Here is a 19,686-nt window from a genome sequence, read left to right as displayed (position 1 = left end):
CATTCATATACAAACATTCACTCATATTTTTTCCATAATACTACCATGTGTGCACACACACTATCCTTTATGTAAATGAAAAAGAAAGATTTAAAAGTTATAAATATTTCCATATATAAATAAAAAATTCTATAAAAATGCTTTTATCATGATCTGGATATTTACTCAATATTTTCTGTAGCAGATAGAATGTGAGGGTAAAGTTAAAGCAAAAGTGATCATAAATTGAATCTTTGTAGAAAATTAGAAATGGTACAGTGGTAGATTGTACTTTCATTTTCATACATGTAGTATCATTTATTATGGATCTTGGCTTTCCTGAGAAGTAGTGTCACCAAAAAACACTAAATGTTATAATAAAATAGAACATGAACATGATTATAAAATCGAAAAATAATGAACGTTCGGTATAATATTCAATTACTAGTTTTCTAAAAATCACTACTCTTTTACATTTCAATTTAGAGTAAATTATATAGAAATAACAAAAAAAAAACAGAATTAGTAATAAAATTAAACTAATTATTATTCATTAATAATATATTAAATAGTAACAACATAAATAGGGCCATGCTATGTCACAAGACATTAAGTAGAGACATCATGTGTGTCTATCAGATGACATATTCAATGAAATGTATATGTCACTTCTCCTTTATGCTTGATATAAAATGTTATTAATTTTATCAGAAATGGATGCATATCAGGCATGGCTCATGCATTATTTACCTGGGGGGTTCACCGAAGTCATATGACACATATTCAGTTTCTGTGAATAGACTTTCTTCGCCAAACAATAGGATGCACATGTCCATTTCTTGGAACTTAAGGTTCAGCAGTATCCTCTTCCACGTATTTTGCCTTATTCCCACCTCGAGCTTCCCCTTGCTGCCCTGTCATGTGGGGGGTTTAACTGAGGTACTGCACCAGGGCAGCCGACTCGCAGTTTCTCTTTCTCAACAAAAGAATTTGCAGTGTTACGGACACAAATGCATAACTTACTGTGTAGAAATTTTAGCGAAAAATTGTCAAAAGGTAGATACATTGTTTATCGTTCATTCTCAAGGTAAATGCCGTACATTACTGGAGACTCACTAGTCCTGTGTGCTATAGGGTCTACCGCACCTCATGCATATATATATCATGTGTGCGCTCTTTTCACATTCAACTGAATTTTTAAAATAGTAATATCTAGCATCACTTTTCTGGCACTTTTGGCTAACTGTGACAGTGAGGATGAGTGAATATGATGAAACATGAAACTAATTTTGTTGAACTTGTGTTTCTGTTTACTTGCATGCCTACATTAGTGATTTATTTCTATTGTATCCAATTAATATATAATAAATAAAAATTGTTGCAGTAAACTGAGGGACACTCATAAATAATGCCCATGTCGAGGCAGGGATTCAAACCCAGGACCCCTGGCATCACAACTCAGTGGCATAAGCTTATAATTTCTTGGTGTACCACAAATAACTCAGATTTATCATATATACTAGCTAGCTGATTACCCGGCATTGCCCAGGTATTTATTTATACCAATCTTGTATTAGAGAGGAAAATAATGAATTCTAATTATAGTGTAAAATGTAACTAATTTTAAATGTGATCGTGAATGTCACCAATTAGCTAAGACTCCAAAAACTATGGATTCAACACTAATCTAGGCAATTTGTGGCATTATATTTTTCACCCCCCTCTCACGCCCCCCCCCCATGCCGATAGATGATGAACATGGAGTTGAACCAATTTGGGAGTGTCACGAAAACTATGGATTCCATTTGCAACACAGCCTGAATGTTAGACAACCCGAGAAACACTGTTGTTGTGCGGATTGCATACTCTCACGGATTCCTGTTCGTGTGGAATTTAATATCGGTGGTTCTGAGTGTGCCAGGGGTGTCTTACCCCCACAGTATTTCTTTCCAGATTGCAAATGATACGTGTACCAAGTTTGGTTGAAATTGCTCCAGGCATTCGAGAGTTATGCAGGAACAAACAAATATACACACCCACACACATACATCCCTTTTTATATATATATATATATTAATTAGATATAATAGATATAAAACACCAATAAAGGCATGCAAGTAAAAAAAAATTGTGTGAAAGCAGCCCTAGAGGTCCACATGAGCTTGCTCAGTCAAGACAATATCTACTTAAAATTACCCCAAAATGGATGACCACTTACGGCATGTGTCACTATCCCTGTTGTTCTGCAGAAGGACGCCGTGCTCTTGGGACTTCTTGATCTTCTTCCAGTTGATTCCCTCAGCGAAGCAGAGATCTTTGTTTTCCAAAATGGCGATGCTTCCAGAGTGGATCAGATTCAGGGATCTCAGACCCAGAGACTTCAAGGATGTTTTCACGATGTACAAGGAGGCAAAGTACTCTGTTAGATCACGTCCGCCAATCACCTCCAAGTTCCTGAATATAATAATCAACATTGTTATTTCAATATGGTGATAAAATGTTGGGCATTTGTACGTACAAATATATTTACAATTTCACTAATTCTTAATTTTGAAACCCAATAAACTATCTCACAACATATATTGTCAATGTTGTAAAAAAGAAATGAAAATTTGTAATACATATTGCTGTTGATAATGCTCAATATACCGGGTGGGCCATAAGTCAGTTGTCAAAAATGCATTTGGTGCAATAATACTAAACAAATGAAAATACAAATGTAATTTACAACATATGTATTACATCCTATACATGTAGTGTTCAATTAACCTACAAAAGATACTCAAATTGGTTTCCATGCTGTTCTATGCAAACATTGCATCTGTTCAACACTGACGTACAAATTTTGTCGGAAACCTTCCTGGATTGTAGGTTTTCAAATGCTGATTGGATTCGTTCCTTCAGATGCACAACATCACGAATCTTGACGGAATAAACTTCATTTTTCAGTATACCCCAGAATGAAAAATCCATGGGTGGATCGTGGAGGCCATTAAGTAGTACCCCGTCTGCCAATAACTGCTAGTGTCAACTGACTTATGGGTAATACGCACTAGTCAAGTTCACAACTGACTTCCACTACGCTAGGCAAAACAAAGTCTAATGATTGCTAGTGACAACTGACTTATGGCCCACTCTGCATATACATACAGGAGGTTCTCTAAATAAAATACGACTTACAGTTCTTGTATTGACATTTCTTTTGGTATACCAGCTAGGTAATACATGGTATTTTCAGGTAATAATTTAAGGAAAGTCTTTAAGTCCATAAAACATCTGACATTAAACATTGCATGATGATGATCAACACAATTACAATTTTATATTAGTAATATCTAAAGACATACATATTAGAGCACATACACACACATGTCTTTAATATGAGATTTACATGTTCAATATCTAATACTAATATAGGAAAATCTTATTTTCTATTCATTCAATGTTTCTGTACAATTGCAATTACTTGACTGCTAATTTACATATTTATTGTGAATAGCAGCACAATGTCACTAACACGAACAGGTAATTAATTTAAATAACAATTTGATATTCTTTCTTACACAAAAAATGAATTTCAATTGTCTTATGGCATGATTTCTTTTAAAAAAATTCGATTTTAAAAATCTTACCTGAAGTAACTCAGATTTACAAAATCTGGATTCGAACCCTGAATGTTTACATAACCAGTCACTTCCTTCAATGTGCTGAAAACTTCCAGGTTATCTGGATGCATCTTTGTGTAGCGGGGACCAAATGTGAAATTAGGATAAATGTGTTGGTAACCTGTGAACGTATTGTCAAGTATGGTGAGTGAGCCTTCAATGACAGTGCACCCTTGGAACGAGTCTATATTTCCTGCGTGGACATTTTGAACTCCCTTACAAGTTTTCGGGCATGGCCCATCACAGGCAACACATTCACCATTCACAGCCTATAATAAAAAATTATGAATAATTAATTACAATAATTTTGCAATTGTATACCTTAACACAGTGTTCATATTGTCAATTTTGATTTGTGCATAAAAACCCTGTTCCTTCTGTGGTTATAACTTTTTGATATTCTTCGTGTTCCAATGTTACAAATGCAACTGAGCATTGGAATGGTTAATTACACAAGAATCAACAATGACTAAAAATATTTGTTGGTAAATAATAATTTCCATACTCAGGAGTGAAATGAAATGATATTAAAGATCAAATGGGCGATTGATTAATTGATTACCAAAAATTATAATGAGTGCATCAGCACTGAGACTATATCACCATATGAGAACCAGAGGGACATAACTCCAATTTATCAAATTCACAGGACAGAGGAAATAATGTATTCATAGGAATATGTCTGAATCTTAAAAAAAGAGAGTCAGTGTATTGCAGATACGTGACTCCACCTTACTGCTAAGGATTAGAAGTGGAGATATGTTGATCTGATTCCAAGTAGAGCTCTTCAGAGGAGTTTATTTAAACAAAACTGAAAACCATATTTTTGGGGTAACGTTCCTCCGGTTCTCTACAACGATACATAGTGCTCAAAGTGGGAAGGTGACATAAGGGTGCCAGAATTAAAGAAGTTTCCATAAAGCACCCCATTCTCTAGCTGCGATAATGTAAGCATCTCCCATCTACTGCATTGCCTACATGTTGATCCACAGAAGCTTTCCCCCTCCTAACCCAAAACTTGACCAAGCACCCTCCCCTCCCCCAGCTAAGAATTTCCGCTTCGAGCATTGCCCATATAGGGACATAAGCCCCTTAATAAAAAACAGAACTAACTCAAGTCAGTGAATGAAAAGAATAAATTAAAAGCAATCAAAATTGACTGGCGCTGCAAAGTGACATTCGGCGCACAGACGGACAAGAGCAAGGAAAACGCACAATCCAACAGAGGATCATACTGGTTACGAGTACAGGTACTGGTGCCCTGTTTGCCCTTAGCAGTCTTGTGGTGTGCCCCGTGTTTTTGTAAGAGGGATTATGATCTCCCCATACCCCTTTTTAGGGGACAGTTCTGCATTTTGCCATATTTTTTTTTTTTTACATTTTGATAATCTTTTTCTATTTTATTAGAATGGCAGATCAACAGAGGCATGTGCAAAATTCATAATATACGCTCTCTGGCCAATAGGCATACCCAGACTAATTTATTTGGGGATGCCTAAGGGGAGATTGCCTATCTGGACAATGCTAGCCTAATTGTGGTAACTCCCTGTTATAATTCACAAAACTATTCGGGATATGAACATAAAATTTTATAATTTTATAGTATCTGAATATAACAGGTGTTGTGGGGGCAGCCAATTTCACATTGTTTTAGAGGGGGAGGGGGAGAGAGGAGACATCTCAAATGAAATTAAATTCCTTACTTTTTAAAAACATGGATATTATTGTCATTATTTCAATGGTAGTTTCTATTTTTTAATTTTTTTGAGGACACATTAGGGAGTGGCACCCCAGTGCACACCTACGCTGTCCATGAACTTTCTGATTCTAACTGAAGTGAACAGGACTATTATTATGTTTAGTCTTCAATGATCCCTCTCCCGAAAATATTTTTTAGCAATTTCCAAGAAGGGATTACAAAATATAAAAGAACATGACTTTAAATGAAACTTCACTCAAAATAAATAAATTATTATTAATAATAATAATATGATCAGATAGGCTAATTGAAACTGGTCTACTCTGAAACTACTATGAAATGTAACCTTACTGAAATTCAAACTTGGAATCAGCTAATTACAAGGCTTGTGCTGTTGTGACAACAACTTACAAAAATTAATACACTCATGCGATTATTCTTACCTTCTTTTTAGGAGGACATGCCCTGACACATGCTCCGTTGTCCTTCAGAAGATGTTCAGGGCAGTTTTTCACACATGTTGCACCATATGCATATTTACCGTCTGGATTTGTTTCCCACGAGTACGTGATCGGGTTATACCTCTGCATAGCAGGGCATTCTTGTTTACAAACGCCACCATCATTAAAATTTCTACATGCCTGCAATAGCACAAATATATCTACAATTAGTACATACCATTTCAAATGCTTGACATAATTGAGAACATTTTTAGGAGGTTAAGTGAAGAAGAACCTATTCCATAGCACCTTCTCAATGATATCCTTCTTTTTAAAAACAGAAGAAAATGAGAAATATATATATATAATTTCAAATACATTTTGAAGGCAAGCTAAGTTTTATATCAAAACAATTTATCAAATTGCTCAGCCATTCACTTATCAAATACTGTTGTTACAATGGCAAAGCATATGAAATATAAATACAGAAGAACACATTTATGCAGTTTCGTTGCCAGAAAAATATTAGAAGTAAAGTAGCAGATGGGGGATTACACAAAATTATCTGAAGTTCAAAACGTACGACAGAATATTGTACTTTATATGATGATAATAATAATACCATCATGGGCGTAAAAGTTACTTAAAACCTAAAAACCTAAACTAACACAATAAATAAATTTAATCAATTCTTATTGGGGCTTTGAATAGATTGGTAAAAAAGAGCTGGGAATGATGTTTAACAAATGGCAGAGATGAATAGTTGTTTTGTTAACAACGATCTCAATCATCAAATTAAGAATAAGAATAGCTAATATTGTGCAACATGATATTTGATTGGAACATGCCAAAGCTAGCGAAAATAATTCAGAGGCGCACAATAACAAAACAATGTTAAAAAAAAGATTTTAACATACCAGACAGTCACTTTGCTTTGGTCCCGTACAGCCTCCGGCACAAAACAGATGGCAGCACTCTCTCGGATTTGGGCCGAAACACCTTCCTTGGTAACACTGGGGGCTACAGTTCACTTTCGAAAACTTTTGACAGTTATGGGGCCCTTCCCCCCAACACCCTGCCTCACAACTTTTATCACATGCAGGGCACTCGCGTTCAGGGACGGTGATATTATAAATGTATATATAGCGTGCACTTGGTCCGGTTATAATTTCAGTCCAATTTATCGTCTTTACATGGCAAAGATTGACGTTATTGTACAGTCCGACATTACCAGCAAGAATATCTGAAATGTGCAAAAAAATTTACAAATTAGATAAATTACATACATACATATTGTGACACTCCGTCTCGGGAATCTGTGGAGCAAGGATGCGCATGAAGGTAGATAAGGGAAGAAAGCGAGTGGGTGGAGTAAAGCAGGTAGTGGTACCGACAGCCGTGTTTTCCACTCCATGCACTCACTTCTCCCCTCACGCTTTCATTGGTCGAGCCCTCTCGAGTCGCTACTTGTGCAGAGGAGTTGTTTTCATTCTCTTGCTCCAGAGATTCCAGCGACCAAGTGTAGTTTGGAACGTAACTGTTAAAAACTAAGCTAATACATAAGACGTACATTTGCCAGTTCATCACATCTTAGTGTTGATTATTTTATATCGTTTTTCTACCACCCACCTAGGTTTATCGTGGCGATAAAGAGGGATCACGGGTGAATTGATTAAACAGATGAGAAAAAAATAAGCACAATGAAAAATCGAGACCTTACTCAGGATTCGAACCTGGAACCTCAAACTTCTATGCTATATACGCACCCACACTTTTTTAATAGGCGGGGAATCAACTGCTGTAAAAAACATTGTAATGAAAATGAAACTGTTCATTCACATCTTCACATGAATGTCTTTCCTGTGCGTTCACGGTTTCTTTATACTGAATTTTTATTTATCATTAAGGGTCATTGCATTCTGAACACAAATATTAGTAATTTCCTCGTTCTTCAACAAATTTGACTTTTTTTAAGAATATAAAATTAAATTAACATCTATTGGACATTTACCTATGAATTAAAAAAACAAAAAAAATACAGCTCGACTCAGGCCCGTGGCCAGGCAGGGCCCCCATTGGTACTGCCGCCAGCCCCCTTGACATTAGTTAAAACAATTTTGTATTCTAATTTCTTTTTGGTGAAGAGTGAAAATATAGACAGCATATATTATTTTGTTCAAAAGTTCGCGAGGATAAATTCACAGAACATGAACAGCAGCTATTACAGAGCAGACGTCTAAGGTGCGGCAAGTGTTTAGAAGATTCTCTAGACTTTAGAAAGTTCTTTCATATGGGAGCTTCTTTATCTGTAACTTCCCTACACCTGTTGCAGCCTCTCGTTTGACAAATATCTGGGACTTTTAACGTCATCATCCACATTTCTTCCACAGCCGCGTCAAATGACAACAGATCCAAAGTTTTGGGAACGAAGGGGAGTTTTATTCGGCCGGGGTACGGTAGGTACTATGATTGAAGTGAATATTGTACATTTTTACTTGTATGATATAAATACCTGTATTATCGAAAAGAGTATGGAGTGTGTATTAAGGGATGGTGTCAGTAGCAGTCAATTACCACTTCAATAGATGTTTTAGAAGATATAGAAGAAACTAGTATTTGCATGACATTTCTAAATTTTATGTTTTATGTTAATATAATGACCCCCTCCTACCCCTCCCCCACACAACAATTTACCTTCATATAATACTGTTAAACTTTTGGAAAATGGACTTGATTTACAAAGCCTCCCCCCCCCCCAAGATCAATTCTAGCTACGGTTCGGCTCGACTCACTCTTCTTGTGCAAAGTAAGGTTAATATCGAGTCGAGACTTGTCACTATGTCGGTCTCGTTCTCGAGTCAACATACGTAACGGATCACCGCACAAATTCTCACAGAGCATAGAGATAATTAAGACAACTATTCTTAATAACGTTATTTTGTTGGACGCTTGGTTTCCACCCTACAACCAAAGGGATTTTATCCTAAATATATATGCAACCACAACTGCAACAGGATTCAGAACTTCTACTAATAGATTGACTGCAATTACCACACATAAACAAAACGTGTAGCTCATCTATGGTGATGGATTTAGTTTATTTTACTTCGCGTTTTGTGCCTCTTGGCTAATTTGCGAAGATGGGGGTGAGTGATGAAATGAAGAAATTGATGAATGGACATTCACAAACAACCAAGCCCGACCGTGATTCGAACTCGGGACCCTTGGCGTCGCAGCGCGATGTGCTAACCACTCGGCCACAGGGTCGGGCATGTAGCTCATCTATAAATGATCGCTTGGTATGTGAAGAAGTTACAAAGTAAAGTAAATTTGGTTTAGGTAACTTCTTCAATATCCTACAGTCTCGAACGAAGATCGAGTTTCTTGGAGACGTCTCGCTTTTCGAGACGAGACCGAGACTTGTTTCCTCTCGGTACCATTTCTAATTTAACTAATTTAATGTGAGAATGAGAAAACAAGAGCTTTCGTCAACTTCGTCATCTTATAAACTTCCTGCATTGATTTTATTAGCATATTACTCTTTTTCAAATCGGCAATGTCAAATACTTGAAATATATTGTTGATTGTTTCTTGATAAACTGGGTACATGCTACATATTTCAAACAAAAAATATATATTTTATCCGTCTCCCCGCCAACAATGCCCATGTATGATAACATAATCTGCTTCATGAACAAATGCACATTCAAAAATTGAATGGATTTGTCATGGGAGGCGATTATGACATTTACCATTTTGTTGCTAGGATTCTTGGGTGACATTCAAGAAAACATCCCCTCCCCTCTTAATTCACACCCAATAATAATAAGAGTTCTGTGGGACGCGTAAACATTACCGGTAAAATGTCCACCTTTGGCGTTTTGTATCACCTTGAACCTTGCATTTCTTAAATCAAAGCGAATGAATCTGGTGATGGACAATTTGCCATGTACGTATTATTTACGCGTCCCACTGTTCAAACAACTACGACTTACCCCTGAGCGCTGGCATTTCGAGGTTATACATATGCGAAAGGGTAACAAGAAGAGAAAACTCCTCATCGTGGATATTTAGTTTGAAAAGCGTCCTTCCCCTGATGATCTGGAGTTTGGGCAAGACTATCCTTCGCACTCCCACATGGGAAATGAGAACGTAACCCGTAACTTCCCGTATGTGTTCCAAGAAGCTTAGATCCAGACTTTCGTTGCTCAACCACGTCAGTTCCAAATTTCCGTCCACGTAGGTACAATTCGTGTACCTGTCACGAAGGTTTCGATAGTGGTGTTCTCTGTTGGAGGGAACGGACATCCGACCATTGGTTCCGATGCATACTGAAACAAGAAGAAAATAGTACGTTACTTACACGATCAATTCAATATATTTACATAAAATGAAAACAAATATTGTACCAGTAAGTCTATTTATACCCCAAACTAAGTTTTAAATCATTACTATATTAAGTCACGCACACATTCACGTTACAAAAGGGTCAGTCCTTGCAATGTTGCTAGGTCGTGATTTTACCTTTTACAATCTCAATCTGAAAGCAACTTTTTAAGGGACGTGGCAAAAAAAAAACAGTTTCCTGACATTTTCCTATGCATATTTATATTATCCATCATACACTATGCATAGTGCCACTGCATAGGTCATTCCTAATCGACGAACTTTAGAAGCAAGTTGAGTGTTCGACTCACGATCTCACGGCCGGCAGTTTTAGGCAAGAGTCTTGGCCAGTGGCCCCTTCATCAATTTCCATCTGGTCATCATTCATCCGCGTTGTCGCGATTAGCCACAAGAGGATGAAAAGAAACGTTAAGATAAACATACTTCAGCACCGGCCTTTCATCAATGCATTAGAAAGGATACCACAATCAATAACCTCTTCACAGTGTAATTGTCATACAAGAGGGGAGAGGGTGAAAATCACACGTGGGTCAAGTCTTGGGAGGGACACAAGTAGGGCCTGTACGTTTTTGGTGCTAGGCTTTCTCTTGCGTTCAAGTACAGTACAAGCAACCATTGTGTTTCGACAGTGCGTCGACTTCAAGCCCACTACACGCTGTGGGCGCGGGCAATGAATAGCTAAAAGTGTTAAAATCGCTCCCCCACAAGAGAACATTTTCACACATTGCTGGTGACAACGTTTCGACAATGGCAAATTTAGCTGTTACTACCGGTCTACCACAGCAAACCATTAAGTCAGCGTAAATAAGAACACAACTTTCTCTCTTAATTTTTTTTCGATAGGAAAAACGAAAAAAAGAAATGCATTACATTTAGCCAGGAGACTCTAAATATAGGTGGGGGCTTGTACACCTACTGGTGTAGAAGGAAATGACCTACATTTTCTGTCAAAGAAAGAGAAAAACGAAAACATTGGACTGACTGAATTAACGAAGAAGCACGAGTCCTTTCACTTTCAGCCTGTTGCCACATTAATGCATCGCCTACGTACATAAGAACCTACGCTCGCACACTCGACATAAAAAAGCATGATTAAGTACTATTTCCACTGGTCCTTTTGGAGGCATGCTTTTCATGAGCAATGATACACATATGATGTAGCTGGATAATTTATGACCTAACTCTCAAAAAGCCACGACGGAATTTTCAAGCAATCATTCGAATTTTACGTTCTCGTCTTCCTTCAACTGTTAAAAGTCTTTAGTCAAAATCTTATCCTAATCCAAGATAAGACAGTCTTTTTTAATATTTTATTTTGCATGTAATTAGTAATCACGTAATTTTAGAACGACAAGTTGATTCACTGCTGCAATTATGATTCGTCTAATTGTCTCTAATAGTGCACAACGCTTAGACAATAATATACGTACATATTTAGAGTGAAGACAGATTTAACCCCTTTCTACAATATTTTTTTCCTTGTTATCGCAGGAACGAAGAATGAACATGCAAAGTTTCTGCAACTGTCGTAAATATAAATAAGGCAAAAAACGATCAATTTTAGCCTTTCTACATGTTTTACTTTGAACAGTGGGATACACAAGTAGCTCGTCAAATTGTCCATGCAGAGAGCAGAGAGGCTGTTATTAGCTTGTTTCGAGTTTTGCTTCAATTCTTGATGCACTCATTGGGAAAAACAAAGTACACTCCTGTTCACAAAAAGGCACATTTTTAAGGTTGGACAGTTGCAGTATGTGCCACTTTATCTGAACAGGAGTGTACATGAGCATGCTGATGTACAATTTAACTTGGCAATAATTACGCATCGATCAACGTGTAGTTTACTACTGACCTAATCTTAATCATTTCATTGAATCAATTCCTTTCACAGTTTCATACTTGACTATCTCTGTTCTGAAAGGATCACACTGTTGCAACTGTTACAAGTTATACCAGGCTAGATATTGTCAATATCAGTCGCCCTCCAGTCAAGTTTCAAAGGTTACTGACTTGTTTTAGCTCCAAGCACAAATAAAGACCAGATTCACAAGGTACCCACACGCGGCCATTTCATTGAGCACGAAATGCAGGCAAAGTTTTCGTCACTTTTTTAGTTAGCAACGTACGCACGATTCCCCAATCCAATCCTGCAGCACGTCTCCATATATTTAGATCCATATACTAGGTGGCAGCATTGTGTTCTTTTCATTTTTCGTCTTCCGTATTTTCAAGTTAGCTGTGGGCAATTTTCGTTTACTGCTTGCAGCGCTAGGAGGAAGGTTGAAAATAGACAAATGAACATGACTGCTACAAGTCACGTCTGCACGCAACTTTCTATTCTTTGTGGAAAAAATGAAGAAGACAGCTGAAACTTTTTGCCTTGCGATTCGTCCTTTTTAAAAAACAGAATTTGCTTACATTCGCCACGATACGAAATACTATTCTGACTGCGTATGTTACAAACTACAGTGTGTGAAAAGGTTCTCTTGCGATATGATAATGGATGATGATAGCAATACGTTTCAACAACAAACGAAACTGCTTTCAAAGATTACCCAGGCTCCAAGTTGATGCACGTTCGGTTTTCTCCCGGTGTCCGTGGAGCAAGCGAACGAAAACAAGGCATCTGGGCAAGTCGAGATCGAGAGGGTTCGGCCAATAAACGTGTGTGAGAGAAAAGGATTGCATGGAGGAGCAACGCGACTACAACTACCAGCAGTTTACAGCAGCGCGAACTGCTTGCCCCGCCCACTGTACAACTCTGGCCAATATATTCGTGGGCAAAATAACACAAGACCAACATAAGGAACTATTTCTTAGAATCCACGTGGTTTTGTTTACCTTAAATTTGTCCTCCCAGTGGACGAAACATAGATACACAGTACATACAGGCAGTGTGTCTATTTTCGTCCGGTCACGTGTCTGTAGTTTGAAAATGTGGATGAGTGTACTGCTACTGTCATTTTATCCACCCGTAAAACTGCTACGAAACTCACGAAGAGCACACACTGGCAGAGTACAAAATGAATAAAGTACACAAGAGCACCTGCTTAGTATTCAAAATGCCCCCACTTGAAAATAACAAAAAAGTAGCCTTTTTAACGTTTGAAATAGATGCAATTCTTAAACAAAACAATTACTGTATTTTTCTTTTTGTCTTGGGGTGCTTTTCGTTACATTTTCACTCTAAACGTCAGCCAGTTTCATTAGAACCAGTAAAAAAGGAAGTATTTACAATGACCGAAGCTTATTTTGACTCAAGTAGTCCTCGACGTTCAAGCAGCATGAATTAAAACTGAAGAAGATGAAGTGTCTCAGCCACATCTCAACATTGAAGAGAACGACTTTCTTCTTCTTCCTCTTCTTCTTAACCGCCCTAAATGTCTTTATGAGTGGAACAGAGTGGTAAAGCAAACTGCAATTAAAATATGCACAGACTACAAAGGGAAGAGCACACCTGTGTCTTTTTAAGGTGAACTTTTCTTGCTTTCCACCTATCTTGTTTGCTCTTCGCCTCCCACTGCACGAGTTATTCCGGAACAAATGGATTAATTGAGCCACTCGAAACACCCCTTGTGCAGGCTTTAAATAACTACGCGAGTCAAAGTAAGCAACGTCAAAAAAGTTTCGTGACTCTACTTATGTACTTTTTGCTCAAGCACATTCCACGTTACGGTCAGTTAAAAATGTGCGATTTCGTTTGCAAAGTGCCGCAAAACGGATAAAACAAGACTCGAAAAGAATGAAACTATGTAAACACTTGAAGCTGACAGTTCCATTTTGCTGGTTTTGTGGACGTACATTTGTCAAAAGTTTACATTTCAAATAAGTGACGTTAGTAGTAACGAAACATTCGCTTCACAGACAGTTAAATTAACGTAAAAAAGATTATTTTTTATTTGCTCTAAAAAATCTCTGCAAGTTTCAAAGAAACAGGTATGCTTGACTGAAAGTTCGTTGCTTACTGTAAGAAAATAAATAATACGTACATCTTGGTAATCAGATTTACATTTCTAAACTGTCTTTTTCCCTGTTCGGAAACATTTCTAATTTTCGCATGTAAAAAAGTTCTACCAAACCCAGATAGATAGATGATACTAATTTACATTACATTTTGCTCGCAATGAAATAGTAAATTTCGGAACTCACATTGCTGCATTTGAATTATTTTACGTAGCTTTTTTATCTCTATATTAATCGCAGCGATGAGGAAGGATGGTGTAGTGTGAATAACTTTCATGGCATGTTCTTGAATGTACATCACTTTTACTTATTACATGGAGAAATAAAAGCTTTGTCCAACCGTTTCCTAGTCTTACGGTCAGAACAGAAGATTGCAACTATTGACACCAAAACAGTTTTTTTTTTTAATTTCTTAACTGTATTAAAAAAATATTTGTACTGCATCACAAATACAGTAAGGACAAAAATGAATTTAAGTTTCCAAATGAGTTTATGTTCGTCAGAAACACAGGCGCTATTGGAGTGGGAAACCTGTGCTGTTCATTTCAGAGTAAAAATACGGCATCATCATTCCCTAATAATAATAATACCGCAGTTTACGAAATGACGCTGACACCAAACGCACACAGTAGTAGACAAGTTCAAGCGTCACGTTCAAGTCATATCAAAAACTAGAATAACGGACAATCCTTGCTAATTGTCCTTCTGCCAACAGGAACCTGTTCCATAACATTTTTCTGTCCTGGTAGAATACTTGAGGAGGGGCGACAGGCAGGCGCCGCTGTGAAGTCCCTGGAACCAAATGTCTCCTCCAGAAGAGGTGAGCGGGCGCTGCCCACATGCGTTTCTCAATCGTTCTGCGTATTTCATCGCTGCAGGGATTCTATGATAATACTCCAGCCGGCTGGAGTAGCGTGGATTGTTCGAAGCTTCGTGTCTTCCCTCTCAACTACCCGACCACAAGGCAAGATTTCTCGAAGTTTCGTCGATATCCCTTTCGCCTGTTGACAGTTTCGTTCCATAAGGAAATAATTTTATGCCCGAATCACACGAGGCTAGCTTTCATGCTGGATTTCCCAGTTGGACTTCGACTAGTTGTGTGGTATTGGTGCTTGTTCATCTGCTAGTTTTCTCCTCACACGATACTCGTTAACATACTTGGTACACTTTTGTTCCCACAAGGCATTGCGCAGACGAGCGACTTGAAGAACGTTGTACGAGAATAGCTACTGCTGTTAATTTCTTTACAATTGCCAAATTAAAAATCGTTTACAAATCTCATTGCTATGGATAAATTCCTAAATATTGACGAAGACGATTGCACCTAATTTCTGTTACTTTTCTTTTTCATCGAACAGCGAATAAAAATAACCAACGTTCGGAAAGCACGCCGGCCCCTGTGGCGGGGTGGTTAGCACATCGCGCTACGACGCCAGGGGTCCCGGGTTCGAATCCTGGCCTGGGGATGGATATTTGTGAGTGTCCATTCAGCAAATTCATCATATCATCACTCATCCCAATCTTCGCAAATTAGCCAAAAGTGGCACAAAAAGCGAAGTAAAATAAAGCAAATCAAATCAAATCTCGGAAAGCACAGACAAAAACATTTTCCCTCGACTCTCAGTTTATTTTTATATGTCCAAAATTTCGCGCTGATTGGCTGTTACGACAGCATCTAGCAGAGAAGCCAGTTGCAATTAGAACATGGTCTAGTCACCAAAACCAGTCTAGCAGTCATCATTTCCAGTCAGGTAGCCAGTCCAACTAGGGCATTCCTACAGTTTCGTGTGGTTCGGCCTTCTCATTACATAATTCCAATCTCGTTGTCGTCTCGGTCGCGAATGGAATTTGTCTAGGTCTCGAAACCATAGATACAAAAAGGTAAAAAATGTCCATTAAAACAAAATAAAAGCGTGATTTTGTGTGTGTCTGTACGATTCTTATTCTACTATAAATATTTATGAAAATTTGGATGGGTCAGAGCCCACCCTGTCCCTCTGGTGGCGACGTTCACGCAGTGGAATAACAATTTTACATAAATTAACGAATGTGATACTAATTAATACTGCATGTTCTGTTACATAAACAAACTGCATGTATGTCCTGGGACAATTAACATTGCAATTGTAACACACTGACTCTGACGTTCGAACATGAAGGACCACCAGCGCCGCCTGTGTTTAGTTGCAAGGTCTTTGGGCGTAACAACTGCAGAAAAACAGAGCACGGTCGATTTTTAGCCGAACGAACAACAGGTGTCGCTAGTGATCACTAGCTTCGTGCATGTTCGTGACACCTCGAGAGATTCCAAGAGCGACTTTATGGAAAGCTTCAAGTGGCTTCAGAAGGTTCTGTAATGGCGATTCACTAACAGAGCAGCACCATGAAGCAATAAAAACAGCAATTCGGCCCCGCAGTAAGCATTAATAGGTGTCGACCTCCCTCTAACCTCTCGGGAGAGCATTTAGTCATAAACAATGATTTATTGTCGGCAGTTAAGTCAGTAAAACTGCAGAAACGAATAAAAAAATGCATCCAGGATATATGTGCATATATATTTTTTTTATCTATTTGAAGATAATGGAAGTGGCTAAAATTACAAACCATCCCACGCTTTGTGTAGCACATTGGCAAATGCAGTAGCACTCAAAAAGGAAACTGGTAAAGCTATTAGCCCCCTAACTTTTTTCATATAAACCTCAACACACGCGTCTAGGCATAAAAACATTATTGCTGATACACAACACTCGGCCGTAACTTTTTAATGTTACTTATGCGATACTACGCTCCTAGATGAGTAGGCGTTATGGATTCCGTAGCATATACAGTTGGTTACAGAGATTGGGACTATAAACAGGTAAACTGTACATGGCTGCCTTCATTCCTTTTTGTTTTTATGCTAGAAATGAAATGAAAAACCAGTGAGGCAGCATACACACTCGAGCGTATACAATGGAATATTTTCATGTGATAATAATTGTAGACACGTATATATAAAATATCCGTCCTGGCAGATTCAGCCCACAATCACCTGTTTCAGATTTTTGTACCACTGTATTGATAAGATAGACTAAACTATCTTTTACCATGGAGATACGAGAGTCACTATTTATATTTTGAGCCTTGGCAACACTGATTGAAGTTAGGCGTATTTTGACGTTTGCATGGAATCGTCCGGCATTATTGACCATAACGTACTTCAAATGTTTTGTCAATACCTTCATTTGTGTTGTTTATGTTGCCTTGGAGATTGCGCGACAACAATAAAATGGAATGAACATTTTCGTGCGATGATTTTTTACGATTTTCGACGTGGATTATCAAGGCAAGAGTGCATCGATCAACTTACTTCCACATTTGGCGATGAAGCCCCATCCTTTGCCACTGTGAAACGCTGGTATAACGAATTTAATCGTGGCCGCCATTCGCTCACCGACGAGATTCGCGAAGGTCGTCCAAAATCAGTTGTTGTTCAAGAAAACATTGATGCTGTGCAAAACCTAATACTGCAAGATCGTCATGTGACATACTGTCAGATTGAGGCAACCATAGGCATTAGTTCCACCAGCATATATAAAATATTACATGATCATTTAGCTGTGAGAAAGGTATGTTCTCGTTGGACCCCACACAATTTGACAAAAACTCAACAAGACGCTCGCGTCAATTGGTGCAAACAAATGCTCAATAAATACAATCGTGGTGCTCCAAAAGACGTATATAAGATTGTAACAGGTGACGAATCATGGATATATGCATATGAGCCGGAACGTAAACAGCAGTCGACTGTATGGGTGTCTCGGTGTTTCAAGATGAACCCAATCCAACAAAAGTTGTTCGCGCTCGAAGCACATCGAAACAAATGGTCGCCTGTTTTTTCGGGAAAACTGGTCATGTGGCAACTGTGCCTTTAGAGGAACGTAGAACGATCAACTCTGAATGGTACACAACAATTTGTTTGCCAGAGGTCTTCGGTCAAATACGGAAAACAAACAAACGCCGTCGGATCATTCTTCATCAAGACAATGCCAGCTGTCACACATCTCGTCTAACAACCGACTTCATGAACAGTCAAAAAATCGAATTGATGGGTCATCCGCCGTACAGTCCTGATTTGGCACCCAATGACTTCTTGTTCCCGAATGTCAAGAATAAATTGCGTGGACAACGATTTTCGTCGGCGGAAGACGCCGTTGATGCGTTCAAAAACCATATTATGGAGGTGTCTCAAGAAGATTGGAAAAACTGCTTTGACAAATGGTTCGAACGAATGCAAAAGTGTATTGACCATAAAGGAGAATACTTCGAAAAACAATAAAGCAGTTTTCAATGCCAAATTCCTGTTTTTGTCATTGTTAGGCTCAAAATATAAATAGTGACCCTCGTAATGACTACGTTTAGTTTCAATTTCACCGAGTCCGTTCACGATCCATATTTGAGGGCCCACTACCACATACAAATTACGGTTATAGTGTACAGTGGTATCCATGAGTATTACCGTGGAAATTGTCCATCATCATGTTCATGCACTTTATTTGACCCAATAAGAGCTTCAAGAATGAAAAGAAAACTCAAAACAAGTAGTCGACAACTTCTGCATCAGCGAACATAGAGATCCATCGCTTAAAAACACATGGGATGTGAGAGAAAAATTAATGAAAATAGTCATGGACAATTTGCACGGTAATCACGGATCCCACTGTACTACTGGGCTCCGAGTGTATACCGTTCGTTTTGCCTGTAAAGTGGCAAAGTATTACCAAGCAAAATGCCCATCACCACGTTTACTCCCTTTCTTTTATGCAAAACACCAAACTATCTTATTACAACCTCTGAACCAGTAGACGTAAAAATACAGTCCTTAAGAACACGTAGGATGGAGATAAAAACCAACGAAAATAGTCATGGACAATTTGCTGAGCAATACTTATGGACCCCACTGTACGAGCGTTATTCGCTGGAGCGAAGAAGCTCTCAATTCCGTACGCTATGTAATTCCGTACGCTATGTAGCATCGTCCGTACGAACTTTTTGGTACTCGAGCGAAATTCTCACCCTGTAGCACTCTAATACACACCATTATAAGTACGGAAGCTCTTTGGAACACACAGGGTGTGGGTAAAATTTTATGGCGGTGGACAATTTAATAAAAGCCGCGTTGAGTGCAAGTTGTCCATAACTACATTCTATTTTCTGTATTTGTGCCCCAGTTGACGCGTAATAATTAAAACAAAACCATCCAATACTATTAAGTAATGAAACTACATGTTTCAACTATGAATTCGATCAGAAACTCTTCGCAGGCGACTTTGGATTCGAACATTCAACACGCTTTACATCGAGATGGCGCACCACCTTTCAAGTGATCAAGAGATGAGCTTTGGACACGACAAGTAAATTTCCTGCACTTTTGCGAGAAAATAAGCATATAAGTCCTGCATTTTTGCGCATGTTAGTAGCTTGTTTTGAGTTTTGCTTCGATTCTTGAAACTCTCATCGCGCAAAATAATGGAAATAAATATGGCGATGGACA

At 38.2% G+C, this 19,686-nt stretch overlaps 1 protein-coding gene across 6 annotated transcripts in view; it reads right to left on the bottom strand.

The window, feature by feature from the left end:
* The window catches only part of Egfr (epidermal growth factor receptor), a 330,748-nt gene that overhangs the window by 22,923 nt on the left and 288,139 nt on the right, over positions 1–19,686 (bottom strand). For all 6 annotated transcript variants that reach the window (XM_083121984.1, XM_083121982.1, XM_083121985.1 and 3 more), the window contains 5 exons: positions 9,779–10,114; positions 6,701–7,026; positions 5,787–5,984; positions 3,612–3,913; positions 2,198–2,433 (listed from right to left, as the gene is read on the bottom strand). In XM_083121984.1, the coding sequence (XP_082978110.1) occupies positions 2,198–2,433; positions 3,612–3,913; positions 5,787–5,984; positions 6,701–7,026; positions 9,779–10,114 (1,398 nt within the window). The remainder of the gene's footprint in view (positions 1–2,197; positions 2,434–3,611; positions 3,914–5,786; positions 5,985–6,700; positions 7,027–9,778; positions 10,115–19,686) is intronic.

This window comes from Lepisma saccharinum, chromosome 5 (assembly GCF_977018435.1).
Source record: "Lepisma saccharinum chromosome 5, izLepSacc3.1, whole genome shotgun sequence".
Classification (NCBI taxonomy): Eukaryota; Metazoa; Arthropoda; class Insecta; order Zygentoma; family Lepismatidae; genus Lepisma; species Lepisma saccharinum.
The sequence above is the reverse complement of the archived record's forward strand: the minus strand, read 5'-3'. Positions and strand labels throughout refer to the sequence as shown.